The 20,065-nt window shown below is 51.2% G+C and overlaps 2 protein-coding genes across 4 annotated transcripts; one reads left to right on the top strand and one right to left on the bottom strand.

Moving 5' to 3' along the window:
* Window positions 1–3,654: 3,654 nt before the first annotated feature.
* LOC144280012 (interferon-inducible GTPase 5-like) lies at window positions 3,655–9,168 on the bottom strand. 3 transcript variants are annotated; one of them, XM_077841703.1, is made up of 2 exons: window positions 9,021–9,168; window positions 3,655–5,635 (listed from the first exon to the last, which is right to left on the bottom strand). In XM_077841703.1, the coding sequence occupies exon 2, from the start codon at window positions 5,545–5,547 to the stop codon at window positions 4,264–4,266; it is 1,284 nt and encodes a 427-aa protein (XP_077697829.1). In that variant the 5' UTR covers window positions 5,548–5,635; window positions 9,021–9,168; the 3' UTR covers window positions 3,655–4,263. The 3 variants fall into 3 exon arrangements, with proteins under 3 accessions (XP_077697829.1, XP_077697831.1, XP_077697830.1); XM_077841705.1 differs by having other exon boundaries at window positions 3,655–5,631; window positions 9,021–9,135; XM_077841704.1 differs by lacking the exon at window positions 9,021–9,168 and adding an exon at window positions 8,457–8,601.
* Window positions 8,938–19,645, top strand: LOC144280011 (interferon-inducible GTPase 5-like). The gene is made up of 2 exons (XM_077841702.1): window positions 8,938–9,077; window positions 15,423–19,645. The coding sequence occupies exon 2, from the start codon at window positions 15,511–15,513 to the stop codon at window positions 16,792–16,794; it is 1,284 nt and encodes a 427-aa protein (XP_077697828.1). The 5' UTR covers window positions 8,938–9,077; window positions 15,423–15,510; the 3' UTR covers window positions 16,795–19,645.
* Window positions 19,646–20,065: the final 420 nt, after the last annotated feature.

Consider the following 20,065-nt stretch of genomic DNA (forward strand, 5'->3'; position numbering starts at 1 on the left):
CCACAGGCTCTAGTGAGGTACGAAGGCACGTCGGCCAGGTTTATTGCTCAAACGAAGTGCAGGGATAGTTCCCCATAGACTCGACAGGGCATACTATGAATTTGTGCTCCCTGGCAATGGACACAGCTCAGTCAGCGGCGGGACTTTCCGCTGCCCCCTAGGCCGGACAGAGACACCCCCCCAGGGATGTATCTTATACACAGGTACAAACAAGTTACACAACGTTCCTGGCGTATCGAGGTGCAACCCCTTTCCGTAACTATGCACCACCCTTCTACGCAGTGAGGTGCCGCCTCTCACCTTGTACATGTTGGTTCGAACAAAACAACTCTCTCCATCACACTAGCCTTTTGCCCCTGTCCTTGTTGTCTATGTGGATGGTATCAGAATGTTCTTGTACCATTTGTGGACGGTCCTGGTATCCAATACACTTTAGATCTATGTTTGTGCAACAGCATATCTTTATGCACCATCAGCCTTTTCCTTGCCAGCTTCTGCGAGCAGGGTCTGCCTCTGGCTCACAGCTTAACTTTGCTTTATGTTAGCAAAGTCTTGACCATTACTTTAGCTCAGGCCTTAGCTCTCATACCTGGCCTCTGATACCAAGGGTTTATGTTTCAGGGCCGCATCTTACTACCGTCTCAATCAGGGATGTGAAAAAGCCCCCCCCCCCGCCCCACACACAGCCAGCATTGCAATGTGTAGATGCAGCTGTGCCAATGGAAGAGCGCTTAGCTAACGTCGTTCGAGGAGGAAGTGTTCCTACAAAAACTCCTGTCAGCATCTACGCCTGGTCTATACTTAAGAGTGAGGTCGACACAGCAACTAGAGACTTAATTTTGTTAAAAAAAAAAAGAGAGAGACTAAGAGGACAAATGAGAAGTCCTGACAAAGCCCTGGCTGGGATGATTTAGTTGGGATTGGTCCTGCTTTGAGCAGGGGGTGGGACTAGATGACCTCCTGAGGTCCCTTCCAACCCTGATCTTCTAGGATTCTATGATTCTAAGTCTGCTCAAAAATTTTTATAAAACAATTTCTTTTGTAATATGCATGTAAGCAGTGTCAGGATGAGCTCCACCCTGACATCTGGTGGTGAGGTGCGGCAAGTTGTGGAAAAGAACTTCAGGGGCCGATGTCATTTGCATAGGCACACCCACCACGCCTAGAATGAGACCATAGCTGCTCAAATGGTCACTTTGGCTGCTGTGGGATCCCCAGCGTCTCTGTTATTGGGGCAGGAAGAATAAATTGTTATTACCCTGATTATGGGAACTGTGCTTGGAACTGTACGTGGCCTTTTGTTATGATGGAGGGATTCACCATCAACTAAGTAGCACTCGCTAGGCAAGGGTCATGGGTTCCAAAACTGTGTGAATAGAGAGAGGCTGGGGACAAGTATTAATACTTGGTGGCATGGGCCCCTTGGTGAGGGCCTTACATGCTAATTGCACTTCCTCCTCTCTCCACTGTGGAATATCAGAGCTAATTTTGATTTCATTAGAAGTCTAGTTATAGGCTGCTGAGCTCACTTTGGGCTGACAGCGCACCAGCACTGGGGCTCCCCTACTACAAGCTGAATTCACCTAAGAGCTGAAATCACTGAGTGTTGTGTTAAGTAGTGGGGGAGCCTGAAGATATATTGTGGAGCAGTTTGCGGCACGGCTGGTGAAGCAGTTCAACGCGGAGCAGTGTGTGGATGGCAGGAGCTGCTTGTGGGTCGTGGAGCTGAGCGAAGGAGTTCGTGGGGCAGCTGGCGGAGCGGAGCGCAGTGGAGCGAAGGAGTTCGTGGAGCGAAGGAGTTCGTGGGGCGGCTGGCGGAGCGGAGCGCAGCTGAGCGAAGGAGTTCGTGGGGCGGCTGGCGGAGCGGAGCGCAGCTGAGCGAAGGAGTTTGTGGGGCGGCTGGCGGAGCGGAGCGCCGCTATGGAGCTATGGGGCGGTCAGCTTCAGATCATGTAAGGTGCCTCTTATCCCCGTCCCATTTCCACCCAGGTTGGGAGGTAAAGCTCCGCAGATAAACTTTCGAACTCTGGGGCTGCCCTGACCAGGGACAGAGACTTTTGGGGCATTGGACTTTTGGGACTTTGGGTGATTTGGGGTTGCTGGACTCAAGAACCAAAGGGAAAAGGGCATGCCCCAATTTGCCTGGGGTGGGTTTTTTGTTTTGCTCATGGGTTGTGTTATGAATCCTGTTGGTGGTGTTTCCCCAACATAATGCCACATTGTTTCTCTCTGTTATTAAAAGGCTTTTGCTACACTCAGGCTATGTGCTTGCGAGAGGAGAAGTATTGCCTCTTGGAGACGCCCAGCGGGGGTGGTATATATTTGTCCCAGGTCACTGGGTGGGGGCTCGAGCCGGTTTGCATTGTGTTATTGGAATGGATCCCCTAGATATTGAACCCGGCCCTTGTTGCTGCCAACTCTGACGGGCAGAAGGGTTACATGCAGAATACAGGTTTTATCAGCAAGAGTTTGGAAGGACCTGGATAATTCACACATAGCTTTCCACTCATGCAAAGGAGCAGAGCTGAGACCTCTATGACACATGAATTAAGCTAAATGTAAGGCACCAGTTTAAGATATCCTCAGAGGCTTGCTCTAGTCTAACTAAATCAAATTAAAAAAGGGATTTTGGTTAAAGTGGTGCAACTTTTGCCTGTAGACCAGGCCTGAACTTGGTATCATGTTGTCACGCTGCCCGGAGAGACTCAAGGGCATGGGTACCAACCTCAGGGCAAACTGCCAGAAATAGGGCACAAACCCCCAAACTGGGTGTGAGGTCTATGTTTCGATTTCACAAAAACCAAATATCAAGTGTAAACTCCTCAGGCATCATAACAGCCCAATCATGGAGTCACAGACAGTCGCCTGGGGTACCCTGCTCGATTTTGCCACCCAGGCAAGCCTGCCTTTGTGATGGATGGTCACTTACACCAAAAATCACAGCAATATTTAGCATCTGAAGAAGTGGGTATTCACCCATGAAAGCTTATGCTCCAATAGTCTGTGAGTCTATAAGGTGCCACAGGACCCTTTGCTGCTTTCACAGATCCAGACTAACACAGCCACCCCTCGGATACTTAGCAATATTTAGGTTTCTCCCAGTTCCAAAGGACCCGTCACTTATACCATGCCAACTGCACTTTAGATCTCGCACCAAAGATGATGCTTGTGGCCACTCCTATAATAAACTCACTAAGAATTGATTCATTAAGAAAAGGAAAGAAGAATTCCTCATTTACAAGATTAATGCAGGTAAACATATATGCACACACGGGGTGGGAACCGTGGTAATAGGTCATCTCCATACGCTCCTTAGGGCTAACCCAGGCTAACCTGGGATTCTTTTGCCTGTGTTATGTAGCTCTTTTGCACTTTCAGAGTTCAAGCCACATAAAGATGATGATTTTTCTTGTCAGGCAGTTTTAGTCCCTCCCTTCCCCCAGAGTTTAAGCTGACAGGATGAGCGCTTCTGCCCCTCCCCTCTTCATGGGTGTGCAGGGGAACAACCCACAAAGTCTTTGGTTTATGACAGTGGCTCTCAACCTTTCCAGACGACTCTTCCCCTTTCAGGAGTTTGATTTGTCTTGTGTGCCCCCAAGTTTCCCCTCACTTAAAAATGACCTGCTTACAAAATCAGACCAAAAAATACAAAAGTATCACAGTGCTGTCAAAGCGCACTATTACCGAAAAATTGCTGCCTTTCTCATTCTTATCGTACAATTATAAAATAAATCCATTGGGATACAAATATTGCACTTACATTTCAGTGGACAGTCTATAGAGCCGTGTAAACACGTCATGGTCTGTATGAACTTTTAGTTTGCACTGACTTTGCTCGTGCTTTTTATGTGGCCTGTTGTAAAACTAGAAAAAGCCTAGATGAGTTGATGGACCCTCTGGAAGACCTCTGCGTATCCCCAGGGGTACATGTACCCCTGGTTGAGAATCACTGGTGTATGATGTCCCACAATGGCCTGTTTGGATCCAATAAGCCTTCCTGATGGGCAGGAGATAACCCTTCCCGGGGCAAACCAGTATTTCACACTCGATGAGGTTTCTTTCCTGGCTGGGTTTACGGTTTCAGAGCAAACGTTTTACAAAGCCCTCAAGTAGTACCACTAGAGCAGGGGATACAGACATTACAAGTGAAATTAAGGCAGGCAGCAACTCACAAGCATTTCCTAAAGTCTGAACACATTTTTGTAAGCTTAACATCTATATTAACAACCCTCACACACAGACTGGTTTCCAGCTCTGAATTTGTCAGGGCTGAGGCCTAGAGTCTTGGCATGAGCTGGCACCTGGTCGGCCAGCGTCACACCTGCCTCCAGCTGACATTGGATTGGTTGGGTTTTTTTCATGCATTACAGGCAAATTGATTTCTTGGTGATGTTGTTTTGACTTTTTTTCTTCTCCCTCCAAAGCCTTTGCCAGGACTCTTTGGGTATCTTCAGCAAGGTCGCTTATAAAGTTATCCAGCATAAACTTTGTTGTGCCAAAAGAAACCTGTGCAGAAAACAGTGACCCGACCACTGGCATACTCCAGGCAAAGTAAGTCAGATACATCACTCCCTCACCTGCAGACTTTTCCAGCAACTTCAGTACAAGGTCAGTTGTTATTTCGGTAACCAGTGGAGAACTTATCACGGCCTTCAGATCTTTCTCCCGCTTCCCAACCTGTTCAGCGAGTGCAGTGAGGGAGTCAAAATTCAGGCCAAAATTCTTGCAGTAATCTCTCATGCAACCCACCAAGACAGACATGTCAGCAACAAGAGAGAGACCTGGAAGAGGAATAGCACCAGGACCGCCCGACAAGGTAGCTGGATTACATGTGGTCTTCTGCATAGCTGTTTTCTTCTCCTGCAGGGTCAAGCATGAGGTATCGAGCAGCTTTTGCAACATAGCATGGCAGAGTTCTTTATCCAGAGTTTCCTTCAGGAGGGGAAAATCGTGCTTGTCAGATTCCCAGCTGGAGAGGAGAAAAACCTGAGGGTCATTCACCCCTGCTCTTTGCAGATGGGCTTTGCAGTCCTCTCTGATCTGTTGCAGGGTTCTCACCTCACTATAGTTTATTTTTCTCTTTTCAGCCCCCAAGTCTTGGTCCACTTTGGAGCGCACAAAATAAAACTTCTTCATGTTCTCCTGGATCTTCTCTGCAAGGTTGGCATGAATATCTCTGAAGCGTGTAGCAGTGACAATAAGGAAAAAATCATATCCTGACAAGTATTTATCAGTCATCTTGTGTTCAATTGACTGAAAATTTGGCGTTCCGATTCCTGGAAGGTCCCATAAGAAAACATTAGGGTATTCAGGATGTGAATACATGGTTGACCACACTGTCGTTTCCACCACCCCGACCTCAGCGGCTCCTATATCCCCATCAGCTAAGCCCAGGAAGGCATTGACAAATGATGACTTTCCAGAGCCCGACTCCCCGATGACAGCAATTTCGAATAATCTGGGGGACTTGATCATCCGCTGTGCTATCGAAGCTGCTTTTTTAAGGTTTCCTTCTTGGACAGCAGCTTTGAATTCTTCTTCGCTCATAGTGGGAGATTTTTTCCCAACCACTACTGGGTCAATGGACTTTTACTGAGACTTCCTGTGAGCCGTTCAAACGACCTAAGCTGCCTGTCTTTGAAAAAGAGACCAAATATTTCAGTTATTAAAAATAAATGGAATTAATCTCCCCTATGACCATACCATTATATCTCCCATAAGTCCTCAAGACCTAGGGCCAGATCCTGGAGCTACGGCTGTTTTATCCCAGCTGGGAATCTGTCCCCAATCACCCCAGGGGAGCTACGGCCCCTTGACCCAAGCTGGCAAGCTGCCCCTTCATTACTGTGTTATTAGTACTATTCTATTTTGGCCAAGCAAAGTGAGGTCCTACATGCAACTTGATGGCATTTCTCTGTTTGTTTGTCTGTCCGTTGGACAAGCAGAACGGGGAAATAGACACACTGGGTACGTCTACACTGCAGTAAAACACCTGTGGCTGGCCTGTGTCGGCTGACTCGGGTTCATGGGGCTTGGGCTGTGCGGCAATAAAATTACAGTGTAGACCTCGGGGCTTGGGCTGGATCCCGGGCTCTGGGCCCCTCGGGGGACACGGGCCAGCTGCAGATGGTTTACTGCAGTGTAGATGTACCCACTGAGCCCTTGGCAACTGGTTAACTGGCCAAGCAGCTTTAACCAACTCTGTAAGGGCAGGTCTACACTACAGGCTGGCACTGATGCAGCTGCACCACCGTAAGGCTTCTGGTGAAGATGTTCTCAGCTGACAGGAGATATCTCCCATCGGCTTCATGGCTCCACCTCTGCGAGAGGTAGCAGCTATGTCAGGGCAGACGATTTCCTTGCTGTCTACACAGGGGGTCAGATTGGTATAAACCAGGTCTCTCAGGGGATTTTTTCACCCCCCCTCCCCCCGAGCACTGTTGTTAGACCAAAGTAAGTGTGTGGTGTAGACAAAATCCAAGAACCAGTTGATGGCCCTATTAACACCTTCACAGCTCTCCAATCTCTCCTGCCCCAGACCTGGAGAAGAGCCCTGGGTAGCTCCGGAGCTCGTCTCTCTCTCGGACAGAAGTTGGTCCAATAAAAGCTATTCCCTCCCCCACCTTGTCTCTCTAATATCCTGGGACCCACGTGGCTACAGCTACACCACAAACAACATTCTCCCAACGGAACGGAACATGTCGACATCTTAATGACTGATCTCACAGACAGAAAGAAAAGATATAATAATGGGAGGGGGATGGGAAGCATACAGAGCCCCTGGCTTGGGATAGGGAGTCTTTCAAATAGAGGGGGATGCGTGGGGGCACCCAGGAAGCTTGTGAAGAGACAGAAGGTCAGGTATGGCTGGAAGAAGACAAAGTGGGAAGAAATCTACCTTGAACCCAGACTGTAACTTGTTCAGTCTTAGCCGCTAGAAAGCATATTTATTTACTTTTATTTGCTTGTCATCATTTTTGTCTTTATCGCTTGTACCTGAATTCACTGAGCCTAACAAAAGAGAGGATTTCCGTCTACACTATGAACCTCACACCACCACAGCTGTGCCGCTGCAGCCATGCTCTGTAAGGTACGCAGGAGAGAGATCTCCTGCCCACGAAATAAAACCACCCCCAATGAAGGGTACTGGGCTGTGGGAGTGGGGGAGATCCATGCATGTTGGGGTCCTGGGCAGGGGGGTCTGCGTGGGGTACTGGGAAGTTGCAATGGGGCTGAGGATGGGGGCGGGGGCTGGATTCAGTGCATTTGTGTGGGAGGGTGCTGGGCATAGCGGGTCCATTGGGGGCTGGGCAGGGGGGGCTGCGTGGCGCGGCATGGACCCACCTCTACAGGGAAGGGGCATGCTGGCAGCACAGGGCTGGGCGGGGCAGCGTGCGTCTGGCGACTGCCGGTTTCTAAACAGTGCCCCACATTGGGCGTGACCGCCCCCGCCGTGCCTTGCCCCTGGCCGGCCCCTCGCTCCAAGGACCGACCTCCCTGCGCCATGTTCCATTGCTCCCATCGGGGCCCACAGAAAGTTTATCCGGCCCAGACTGGGTCAGAGCAATGGTTCATCTAGCCCAGTATCCTGTCTTCCAAGAGTGGCCAATGCCAGGTGCCCCAGAGAGAACGAACAGAATAATCAGGGAAGCATCAAGTGACCCATCCCCTCTTGCCCTGTCCAGCTCATGGCAGTCAAAGCTTAGGGACACCATCCCTGCCCGTCCTGGCTCATAGACATTGATGAATCTACCCTCCATGAACGTATCTCATTCTGTTTTTAGCCTAGTTATATTTTTGGCCTTCACAACATCCCCGGGCAAACAAGTTCCACAGGGTGCCTGTGTGTTGGGTGAAGAAGCACTGCCTTGTGTTTGTTTTAAACCCGCTGCCTGTTAATTTGACTGGGTGACCCCTGCTGGTTGTGTTATGTGAAGGGGTAAATAACACTTCCTTCTTCACTCTCTCCTTCCATTCATAGGATCATGGAATTGCAGGACGGGAAGGGACCTCGAGAGGTCGTCTAGTCCAGTCCCAGGCACTCAAGGCAGGGTTACGTAATAACTAGACCATCCCTGACAGATGTTTGTCTAACCTGCTCTTAAAAACCTCTAATGACGGCGATTCCACAACCTCCCTAGGCAATTTGTTCTTGACAGTTAGGAAGTTTTTCCTGATGTCCAACCTAAACCTCATGGTTGTACAGACTGACATTCTGGCATGGGTGGCTTTATTGCATCGGCGTAACGGGGCGCTTACGTTGTCCGGAGACAAATTAGCGTGTAGACACGTGCACAGATAGGTGGACGCAAAGTGACTTATGTCAACCAAATTCTGTAGCACAGACCAGGCCGCAGGCTCTCCTGTTGAAGCTTTGGATCAATAGTTAAAGAGAGACTGGGCCAGACAGAGGGCGCGTGAGAATGACTGTAGAGCCTGGTGGTGAGAGCACCCACCTGGAAAACACAGTGTGGAGTTCGCCCGCTCACTGACCCTTCAATTATCTATCCACCACGGAACAGCGTCACCAGGAGAGACTCGGGGAGCCGGCGTCAGCCAGTCACCTTATGCCAGGGGCTACCGCAGCTGCCACTGGCTGACCCATTTGAGCAGTACCGGGTTCACCACGGCGCTGGGCCCACACTCAGAAGGGGCCCCGGTGTCCGGACTTGCTGCTTCAGCCTCCAGCGACCAGCCCGATCCCCCGGCCGGCTGAGCTGGCCAGGAAAACTGCCCCTGCCGCCAGTGAGTGCCGGGGGCCAGTTCCCCCCTGCCCCCCAAGTCCCAAGGCAGGGAGCCAGGGGAGTAGAGTGGAGCGGGCTGGGGCCGGGTCACTCCACTTCCTGCCGCCCTGTGGCTGCGTGCTGGGTGGAGCTCACAGAAATTAGACTTGAGCTCTGCTGCGTGTTTTTTCAATAGATTGCGTGGTACTTTCAGTTTCCATATTGCTGCATCACAGACTTACAGGAAGAGAGAGACACAGAGAGAGAGAGAGAGATGGCTGAAACACAAAGGATTACCATATTTCTTTAACTTCCCGAGAAGGTTCCAGGAATGGAAGCACCCAGGGGTGGAAGGTAAGAGATTTTCTGCTCCAGGGTGGGTTGGTGAAATTGATTCCTTGTGTCATTTTAGCAGCTTCTTCATGTCTGTAAGTTCAAGGCACAAGTGATAGAAAATGGTTGCTATGAAGGTCTCGCTGAAAATAGCTTCTAGATACTTCCGTATTTACCATTCCACACTCAACTCCCCCCTGGTCACCCAGCCAAAGACAACTCCAAGGGCTTGTCGTCAGAGCTGGGCAAAACAGTTTTGCCCAAAACATTTGTGTGTGTGTGGGGCGGGGGGCGGTGCAAAAAATGCAGGTTTGGTGATACTGAAATGTTTTGTGAATTTCAGTTGATTTTGCCAAATTATTCATTGGGGGGAGGGGCACCCTAATTGCAGGAAAAAACAGAAATGTTTCCTAATGACATTTTGTAAATGAAAAGTTTTAGAGTGGCTTTTTGTGTCACAATTTCCTCTGATTTCTTTAATTCCACAATGACTAAAAAAATGGCAGAACTGAAATGAAATGTTTCCTTTGTCCCAAAACAAAACAAAAATTTAACTCGTTAATGAGCTGACAGGTTTAAAAAGTTCTGTTTTCGGTTCAACCCCAAATGCTTTTTATTCCCCTGACTTTTCAAAATTGCCAGCAAACTGTGAATTATTATTATTATTATTATCCATTATTTTCCCAGCTCTAGATTCACAGAGTCATAGGACTGGAAGCGAGCTCAAGAGGGTTTTTAGTCCAGTTCGTAGCACTCATGAGAGGACAAAGTATTATTTAGACCCAAGGCCACAGGTCGGGGGGGTCATGCAGGTCAAGTGTCCCCCCAGCAACTGGCCCAGGTCGGGAGTGGACCAACGCCTCTTCCCTCTGCTGGGGTGTTGACTGTCACTAAAACCTGTTTGTGTTAATTTATGTAGCTTTGTATGCAAAAGCATAAAGGGGCCTATTCAAGGTGCTGCGTGCCCCTGCCATAAGTTACAAAATCAGAAATAAAATTAACCAGCTCACTAACCCCGGGCTATTTTCTGGGAGGGCCTGTGTGTTCCAGAGTGGACAGTTTTCAGCCCACTCCCTTTGCTATCAGAACTCAAATGCAGGGCCGGATTAACTTTTTGTGGGCCCAGCACCATACATATTTGTGGGCCCCCATGGGGCAAGGTGCAGGGGGGCGGGATGGTCAGTCTCGAGAGTGAAGGGTGGGCTGGGGGCAATGAGGCTCAGTGCAGCGGGAGCAGCCCTGGTCCACACAGCCCAGCAGGAGGGCACGGTTTACAAATCTGCAGCTGCCAGACGCACACCGGCCTGCCCAGCCCTGTGCTGCCAGCCTATGACCCTTCCCCTTGAGGGTGGGCCCGCACCACACCGCCCCCCTGCCCAGTGCCCCACCCTTATGCCCAGCGCCCCCTGCCCATAGATCTCCCCACTGCCCCCCACTTTCCTCACAGCCCACCATCACAGCTGCACAGCACCCCATATTCCTGAGGGGATTCTGCACCAAAAAAAATAAAAATTCTGCACGTAATAGTTTAAAATTCTGCAAATTTTATTTGTCCAATAAATAAATGTGGAGGCTCCAACATGGCAGTGGGGAGCACAGGCCACTGGTTGCATGGAGGTGGGAGATCCCTGCAGCCTCCCCCCACCCCACCCCGGGACAGGGACTCAGCAGTGAGGCTGCACCCGACCCTGACACAATGCAAGGGCCAGGCCTGTCCCAGCAACACCCTGGGGCCTTGCCCCCCTGTGCCAGGCGCACCAGGTGTGGGTGAGCAGGCTCAGCCCAGCAGCAGGATCCAAGTGCAGAGGGACTTAGTGTGGGGGGATCCAGGTGAGGGTAAGAGAGTTCGCTGTGGGGCAATCTGGGTGCGGGCGGCTCAGTGGGCGATCTGGATGCACAGAAGCTCATTGGGGGGTTCCAGGTGCAGGGGCAAATGGGACTCTGCAGGGGATCCCGGTGAAGGTGTCTGGGGCTCAGCAGGGGGGGTCTAGTGCAGTGGAGGTGGGGTTCATTTGGGTGGGGGTCCAGTTGCAGGTGGTTGGGGCTCTGTGGGGAGGGTGTCAGGGGGGTTCATCGGGGTGGTACAGATGCAGGGGAGGTGGGGCTTGTCAGGGTGAGGGTTCAATGGGCCTGCTGAACAGGGGAGCCCCAGCTTCTGCCAAGGGGCTGCCGCAGGCTGGGCTCCAGCCTCCCCCCGCTTCTCTTCCCCATCCCATGCCCCTTCCCCCCTGCCCCATCTCCTCACCACCTCACCCTCTTCCTTCCCACTGCCTCTTCCCCTTGCCCCCACTTCCCCCTCCCCTTCTCTTCCCCATCCCATGTCCCTTCCCCACCGCTCCATCCCCGCCCCAGCTCCCACTTCCCCCTCCCCTTCTCTTCCCCATCCCTTGCCCCTTCCCCACTGCCCCATCTCCTCCCCACCCCACCCCCTTCATCCCCACTGCCTCTTTCCCCCATCCCCCACTTCCCCCATCCCCTTCTCTTCCCCATCCCATGCCCCTTCCCCACTGCCCCATCTCCTCCCCACGCCACCCCCTTTCTTCCCCACTGCCTCTTTCCCTGCTTCCCCTGCTTCCTTCTCTTCCCCATCTCATGCCCCTTCCCCACTGCCCCATCTCCTCCCCATCCCACCCCCCTTGTCCTCACTGCTTCTTTCCCCCAGCCCCTGCTTCCCCTGGCCCCTTTTCTTCCCTTCCCCATCCCAGGCCCCTTCCCCACTGCCCCATCTCTTTCCCATCCCACCCCCCTTGTCCTCACTGCCTCTTTCCCCCAGCCCCCGCTTCCCTGGCCCCCGCTTCCTTTGCCCCCTTCTCCTCCCCACCCCACCCACTTCCTTCCCCCCTGCCTCTTTCCCCCTAGCCCCAGCCTGCCCCTGCCCTTCCCCCCCATAGGCACTCACTGTCGTAGGGAAAACAGGATGGCTCCCAGCACACAGAAGGGGAGCTCAACCAGCAACACTGCTGGGGCCAGTCAGGGACCCTCTGGCCCCCCGGAAGCGGCACAACCAGCCAGGACCAGCAGGGCCATCCCTTGACATTGTGGTGCCCTACGCAGGGGAAGGGGGGGGTGTCCCCAGGCCTCCGCGCGGCGGGGGGGACTGTGCCCAAGGTCTGTGGGGGGCAGGAGCAGGCAGGCCCGACCCCACAGTCACGGGGCGACGGGAAGTGGAGTGACCTGGCCCCAGCCCACTCCACTCTACTCCCCTGGCTCCCTGCCTTGGGACTTGGGGGGCAGGGGGGAACTGGCCCCCGGCACTCACTGGCGGCAGGGGCAGTTTTCCTGGCCAGCTCAGCCGGCCGGGGGATCGGGCTGGTCGCTGGAGGCTGAAGCAGCAAGTCCGGACACCGGGGCCCCTTCTGAGTGTGGGCCCAGCGCCGTGGTGAACCCGGTACTGCTCAAATGGGTCAGCCAGTGGCAGCTGCGGTAGCCCCTGGCATAAGGTGACTGGCTGACGCCGGCTCCCCGAGTCTCTCCTGGTGACGCTGTTCCGTGGTGGATAGATAATTGAAGGGTCAGTGAGCGGGCGAACTCCACACTGTGTTTTCCAGGTGGGTGCTCTCACCACCAGGCTCTACAGTCATTCTCACGCGCCCTCTGTCTGGCCCAGTCTCTCTTTAACTATTGATCCAAAGCTTCAACAGGAGAGCCTGCGGCCTGGTCTGTGCTACAGAATTTGGTTGACATAAGTCACTTTGCGTCCACCTATCTGTGCACGTGTCTACACGCTAATTTGTCTCCGGACAACGTAAGCGCCCCGTTACGCCGATGCAATAAAGCCACCCATGCCAGAATGTCAGTCTGTACAACCATGAGGTTTAGGTTGGACATCAGGAAAACCTTCCTAACTGTCAAGAACAAATTGCCTAGGGAGGTTGTGGAATCGCCGTCATTAGAGGTTTTTAAGAGCAGGTTAGACAAACATCTGTCAGGGATGGTCTAGTTATTACGTAACCCTGCCTTGAGTGCCTGGGACTGGACTAGACGACCTCTCGAGGTCCCTTCCCGTCCTGCAATTCCATGATTCTATGAATGGAAGGAGAGAGTGAAGAAGGAAGTGTTATTTACCCCTTCACATAACACAACCAGCAGGGGTCACCCAGTCAAATTAACAGGCAGCGGGTTTAAAACAAACACAAGGCAGTGCTTCTTCACCCAACACACAGGCACCCTGTGGAACTTGTTTGCCCGGGGATGTTGTGAAGGCCAAAAATATAACTAGGCTAAAAACAGAATGAGATCCGTTCATGGAGGGTAGATTCATCAATGTCTATGAGCCAGGACGGGCAGGGATGGTGTCCCTAAGCTTTGACTGCCATGAGCTGGACAGGGCAAGAGGGGATGGGTCACTTGATGCTTCCCTGATTATTCTGTTCATTCTCTCTGGGGCACCTGGCATTGGCCACTCTTGGAAGACAGGATACTGGGCTAGATGAACCACTGCTCTGACCCAGTCAGGGCCGGATAAACTTTCTGTGGGCCCCGATGGGAGCAATGGAACATGGCGCAGGGAGGTCGGTCCTTGGAGCGAGGGGCCGGCCAGGGGCAAGGCACGGCGGGGGCGGTCACGCCCAATGTGGGGCACTGTTTAGAAACCGGCAGTCGCCAGACGCACACTGCCCCGCCCAGCCCTGTGCTGCCAGCATGCCCCTTCCCTGTAGAGGTGGGTCCATGCCGCGCCACGCAGCCCCCCCTGCCCAGCCCCCAATGGACCCGCTATGCCCAGCACCCTCCCACACAAATGCACTGAATCCAGCCCCCGCCCCCATCCTCAGCCCCATTGCAACTTCCCAGTACCCCACGCAGACCCCCCTGCCCAGGACCCCAACATGCATGGATCTCCCCCACTCCCACAGCCCAGTACCCTTCATTGGGGGTGGTTTTATTTCGTGGGCAGGAGATCTCTCTCCTGCGTACCTTACAGAGCATGGCTGCAGCGGCACAGCTGTGGTGGTGTGAGGTTCATAGTGTAGACGGAAATCCTCTCTTTTGTTAGGCTCAGTGAATTCAGGTACAAGCGATAAAGACAAAAATGATGACAAGCAAATAAAAGTAAATAAATATGCTTTCTAGCGGCTAAGACTGAACAAGTTACAGTCTGGGTTCAAGGTAGATTTCTTCCCACTTTGTCTTCTTCCAGCCATACCTGACCTTCTGTCTCTTCACAAGCTTCCTGGGTGCCCCCACGCATCCCCCTCTATTTGAAAGACTCCCTATCCCAAGCCAGGGGCTCTGTATGCTTCCCATCCCCCTCCCATTATTATATCTTTTCTTTCTGTCTGTGAGATCAGTCATTAAGATGTCGACATGTTCCGTTCCGTTGGGAGAATGTTGTTTGTGGTGTAGCTGTAGCCACGTGGGTCCCAGGATATTAGAGAGACAAGGTGGGGGAGGGAATAGCTTTTATTGGACCAACTTCTGTCCGAGAGAGAGACGAGCTCCGGAGCTACCCAGGGCTCTTCTCCAGGTCTGGGGCAGGAGAGATTGGAGAGCTGTGAAGGTGTTAATAGGGCCATCAACTGGTTCTTGGATTTTGTCTACACCACACACTTACTTTGGTCTAACAACAGTGCTCGGGGGGGGGGGTGAAAAAATCCCCTGAGAGACCTGGTTTATACCAATCTGACCCCCTGTGTAGACAGCAAGGAAATCGTCTGCCCTGACATAGCTGCTGCCTCTCGCAGAGGTGGAGCCATGAAGCCGATGGGAGATATCTCCTGTCAGCTGAGAACATCTTCACCAGAAGCCTTACGGTGGTGCAGCTGCATCGGTGCCAGCTTGTAGTGTAGACCTGCCCTTACAGAGTTGGTTAAAGCTGCTTGGCCAGCTAACCAGTTGCCAAGGGCTCAGTGGGTACATCTACACTGCAGTAAACCATCTGCAGCTGGCCCGTGTCCCCAGAGAGGCCCAGAGCCCAGGATCCAGCCCAAGCCCCGAGGTCTACACTGTAATTTTATTGCCGCAGAGCCCAAGCCCCATGAACCCGAGTCAGCTGACACAGGCCAGCCACAGGTGTTTTACTGCAGTGTAGACGTACCCAGTGTGTCTATTTCCCCGTTCTGCTTGTCCAACGGACAGACAAACAAACAGAGAAATGCCATCAAGTTGCATGTAGGACCTCACTTTGCTTGGCCAAAATAGAATAGTACTAATAACACAGTAATGAAGGGGCAGCTTGCCAGCTTGGGTCAAGGGGCCGTAGCTCCCCTGGGGTGATTGGGGACAGATTCCCAGCTGGGATAAAACAGCCGTAGCTCCAGGATCTGGCCCTAGGTCTTGAGGACTTATGGGAGATATAATGGCATGGTCATAGGGGAGATTAATTCCATTTATTTTTAATAACTGAAATATTTGTTCTCTTTTTCAAAGACAGGCAGCTTAGGTCGTTTGAACGGCTCACAGGAAGTCTCAGTAAAAGTCCATTGACCCAGTAGTGGTTGGGAAAAAATCTCCCACTATGAGCGAAGAAGAATTCAAAGCTGCTGTCCAAGAAGGAAACCTTAAAAAAGCAGCTTCGATAGCACAGCGGATGATCAAGTCCCCCAGATTATTCGAAATTGCTGTCATCGGGGAGTCGGGCTCTGGAAAGTCATCATTTGTCAATGCCTTCCTGGGCTTAGCTGATGGGGATATAGGAGCCGCTGAGGTCGGGGTGGTGGAAACGACAGTGTGGTCAACCATGTATTCACATCCTGAATACCCTAATGTTTTCTTATGGGACCTTCCAGGAATCGGAACGCCAAATTTTCAGTCAATTGAACACAAGATGACTGATAAATACTTGTCAGGATATGATTTTTTCCTTATTGTCACTGCTACACGCTTCAGAGATATTCATGCCAACCTTGCAGAGAAGATCCAGGAGAACATGAAGAAGTTTTATTTTGTGCGCTCCAAAGTGGACCAAGACTTGGGGGCTGAAAAGAGAAAAATAAACTATAGTGAGGTGAGAACCCTGCAACAGATCAGAGAGGACTGCAAAGCCCATCTGCAAAGAGCAGGGGTGAATGACCCTCAGGTTTTTCTCCTCTCCAGCTGGGAATCTGACAAGCACGATTTTCCCCTCCTGAAGGAAACTCTGGATAAAGAACTCTGCCATGCTATGTTGCAAAAGCTGCTCGATACCTCATGCTTGACCCTGCAGGAGAAGAAAACAGCTATGCAGAAGACCACATGTAATCCAGCTACCTTGTCGGGCGGTCCTGGTGCTATTCCTCTTCCAGGTCTCTCTCTTGTTGCTGACATGTCTGTCTTGGTGGGTTGCATGAGAGATTACTGCAAGAATTTTGGCCTGAATTTTGACTCCCTCACTGCACTCGCTGAACAGGTTGGGAAGCGGGAGAAAGATCTGAAGGCCGTGATAAGTTCTCCACTGGTTACCGAAATAACAACTGACCTTGTACTGAAGTTGCTGGAAAAGTCTGCAGGTGAGGGAGTGATGTATCTGACTTACTTTGCCTGGAGTATGCCAGTGGTCGGGTCACTGTTTTCTGCACAGGTTTCTTTTGGCACAACAAAGTTTATGCTGGATAACTTTATAAGCGACCTTGCTGAAGATACCCAAAGAGTCCTGGCAAAGGCTTTGGAGGGAGAAGAGAAAAAGTCAAAACAACATCACCAAGAAATCAATTTGCCTGTAATGCATGAAAAAAACCCAACCAATCCAATCTCAGCTGGAGGCAGGTCTGACGCTGGCCGACCAGGTGCCAGCTCATGCCAAGACTCTAGGCCTCAGCCCTGACAAATTCAGAGCTGGAAACCAGTCTGTGTGTGAGGGTTGTTAATATAGATGTTAAGCTTACAAAAAAGTGTTCAGACTTTAGGAAATGCTTGTGAGTTGCTGCCTGCCTTAATTTCACTTGTAATGTCTGTATCCCCTGCTCTAGTGGTACTACTTGAGGGCTTTGTAAAACGTTTGCTCTGAAACCGTAAACCCAGCCAGGAAAGAAACCTCATCAAGTGTGAAATACTGGTTTGCCCCGGGAAGGGTTATCTCCTGCCCATCAGGAAGGCTTATAGATCCAAACAGGCCATTGTGGGACATCATACACCAGTGATTCTCAACCAGGGGTACATGTACCCCTGGGGATACGCAGAGGTCTTCCAGAGGGTCCATCAACTCATCTAGGCTTTTTCTAGTTTTACAACAGGCCACATAAAAAGCACGAGCGAAGTCAGTGTAAACTAAAAGTTCATACAGACCATGACGTGTTTACACGGCTCTATAGACTGTCCACTGAAATGTAAGTGCAATATTTGTATCCCAATGGATTTATTTTATAATTGTACGATAAGAATGAGAAAGGCAGCAATTTTTCGGTAATAGTGCGCTTTGACAGCACTGTGATACTTTTGTATTTTTTGGTCTGACTTTGTAAGCAGGTCATTTTTAAGTGAGGGGAAACTTGGGGGCACACAAGACAAATCAAACTCCTGAAAGGGGAAGAGTCGTCTGGAAAGGTTGAGAGCCACTGTCATAAACCAAAGACTTTGTGGGTTGTTCCCCTGCACACCCATGAAGAGGGGAGGGGCAGAAGCGCTCATCCTGTCAGCTTAAACTCTGGGGGAAGGGAGGGACTAAAACTGCCTGACAAGAAAAATCATCATCTTTATGTGGCTTGAACTCTGAAAGTGCAAAAGAGCTACATAACACAGGCAAAAGAATCCCAGGTTAGCCTGGGTTAGCCCTAAGGAGCGTATGGAGATGACCTATTACCACGGTTCCCACCCCCTGTGTGCATATATGTTTACCTGCATTAATCTTGTAAATGAGGAATTCTTCTTTCCTTTTCTTAATGAATCAATTCTTAGTGAGTTTATTATAGGAGTGGCCACAAGCATCATCTTTGGTGCGAGATCTAAAGTGCAATTGGCATGGTATAAGTGACGGGTCCTTTGGAACTGGGAGAAACCTAAATATTGCTAAGTATCCGAGGGGTGGCCGTGTTAGTCTGGATCTGTGAAAGCAGCAAAGGGTCCTGTGGCACCTTATAGACTCACAGACTATTGGAGCATAAGCTTTCATGGGTGAATACCCACTTCTTCAGATGCTAAATATTGCTGTGATTTTTGGTGTAAGTGACCATCCATCACAAAGGCAGGCTTGCCTGGGTGGCAAAATCGAGCAGGGTACCCCAGGCGACTGTCTGTGACTCCATGATTGGGCTGTTATGGTGCCTGAGGAGTTTACACTTGATATTTGGTTTTTGTGAAATCGAAACATAGACCTCACACCCAGTTTGGGGGTTTGTGCCCTATTTCTGGCAGTTTGCCCTGAGGTTGGTACCCATGCCCTTGAGTCTCTCCGGGCAGCGTGACAACATGATACCAAGTTCAGGCCTGGTCTACAGGCAAAAGTTGCACCACTTTAACCAAAATCCCTTTTTTAATTTGATTTAGTTAGACTAGAGCAAGCCTCTGAGGACATCTTAAACTGGTGCCTTACATTTAGCTTAATTCATGTGTCATAGAGGTCTCAGCTCTGCTCCTTTGCATGAGTGGAAAGCTATGTGTGAATTATCCAGGTCCTTCCAAACTCTTGCTGATAAAACCTGAATTCTGCATATTACAAAAGAAATTGTTTTATAAAAATTTTTGAGCAGACTTAGAATCATAGAATCCTAGAAGATCAGGGTTGGAAGGGACCTCAGGAGGTCATCTAGTCCCACCCCCTGCTCAAAGCAGGACCAATCCCAACTAAATCATCCCAGCCAGGGCTTTGTCAGGACTTCTCATTTGTCCTCTTAGTCTCTCTCTTTTTTTTTTTAACAAAATTAAGTCTCTAGTTGCTGTGTCGACCTCACTCTTAAGTATAGACCAGGCGTAGATGCTGACAGGAGTTTTTGTAGGAACACTTCCTCCTCGAACGACGTTAGCTAAGCGCTCTTCCATTGGCACAGCTGCATCTACACATTGCAATGCTGGCTGTGGGGGGTGGGGTGGCTTTTTCACATCCCTGATTGAGACGGTAGTAAGATGCGGCCCTGAAACATAAACCCTTGGTATCAGAGGCCAGGTATGAGAGCTAAGGCCTGAGCTAAAGTAATGGTCAAGACTTTGCTAACATAAAGCAAAGTTAAGCTGTGAGCCAGAAGCAGACCCTGCTCGCAGAAGCTGGCAAGGAAAAGGCTGATGGTGCATAAAGATATGCTGTTGCACAAACATAGATCTAAAGTGTATTGGATACCAGGACCGTCCACAAATGGTACAAGAACATTCTGATACCATCCACATAGACAACAAGGACAGGGGCAAAAGGCTAGTGTGATGGAGAGAGTTGTTTTGTTCGAACCAACATGTACAAGGTGAGAGGCGGCACCTCACTGCGTAGAAGGGTGGTGCATAGTTACGGAAAGGGGTTGCACCTCGATACGCCAGGAACGTTGTGTAACTTGTTTGTACCTGTGTATAAGATACATCCCTGGGGGGGGTGTCTCTGTCCGGCCTAGGGGGCAGCGGAAAGTCCCGCCGCTCACTGAGCTGTGTCCATTGCCAGGGAGCACAAATTCATAGTATGCCCTGTCGAGTCTATGGGGAACTATCCCTGCACTTCGTTTGAGCAATAAACCTGGCCGACGTGCCTTCGTACCTTACTAGAGCCTGTGGTCATTCGGGGTCTGCTGTGTCAGCGATCTGCGCAGAGCCGGGGCAGCGCACGGAGGGAACGCGCACGCAGCCGACTGTTATCATCGCCCAACACGAGCTGAGTGCTGCACTGGTAGCTTCTGACTACAGAGACCTCGCTACAGAGCACAGGTGCCGACTCCGTGGGTGCTCAAGGGCTCAGCACCCACCGGCGGGCCCTGCCGATCAGCTCCTTCCTCTCCCTCGCGGTGCCCCCGGCTCGCCCACTGCAGGTCAGCTGTTCCGCAGCAGGCAAGATGCTCTGGGGGAAAGGAGGAGGAGCAGAGGGCAGGAAGAGGTGGAGTGAGGGTGGGGCACGCTGGGGGGAGGGGTCAGAAAGGAGCAGGAAGAGGCCGAGTGGGGGTGGGCCGTGGGGGAAGGGGTGGAGT

The sequence above is a fragment of the Eretmochelys imbricata genome, chromosome 24 (genome assembly GCF_965152235.1).
Source record: "Eretmochelys imbricata isolate rEreImb1 chromosome 24, rEreImb1.hap1, whole genome shotgun sequence".
Lineage (NCBI taxonomy): Eukaryota > Metazoa > Chordata > Testudines > Cheloniidae > Eretmochelys > Eretmochelys imbricata.

What these genes read in the sequence shown, in the direction of transcription:
- LOC144280012 (XM_077841703.1), bottom strand. Translation starts at nt 5,547, where the DNA reads ATGAGCGAAGAAGAATTCAAAGCTGCTGTCCAAGAAGGAAACCTTAAA.
- LOC144280011 (XM_077841702.1), top strand. Translation starts at nt 15,511, where the DNA reads ATGAGCGAAGAAGAATTCAAAGCTGCTGTCCAAGAAGGAAACCTTAAA.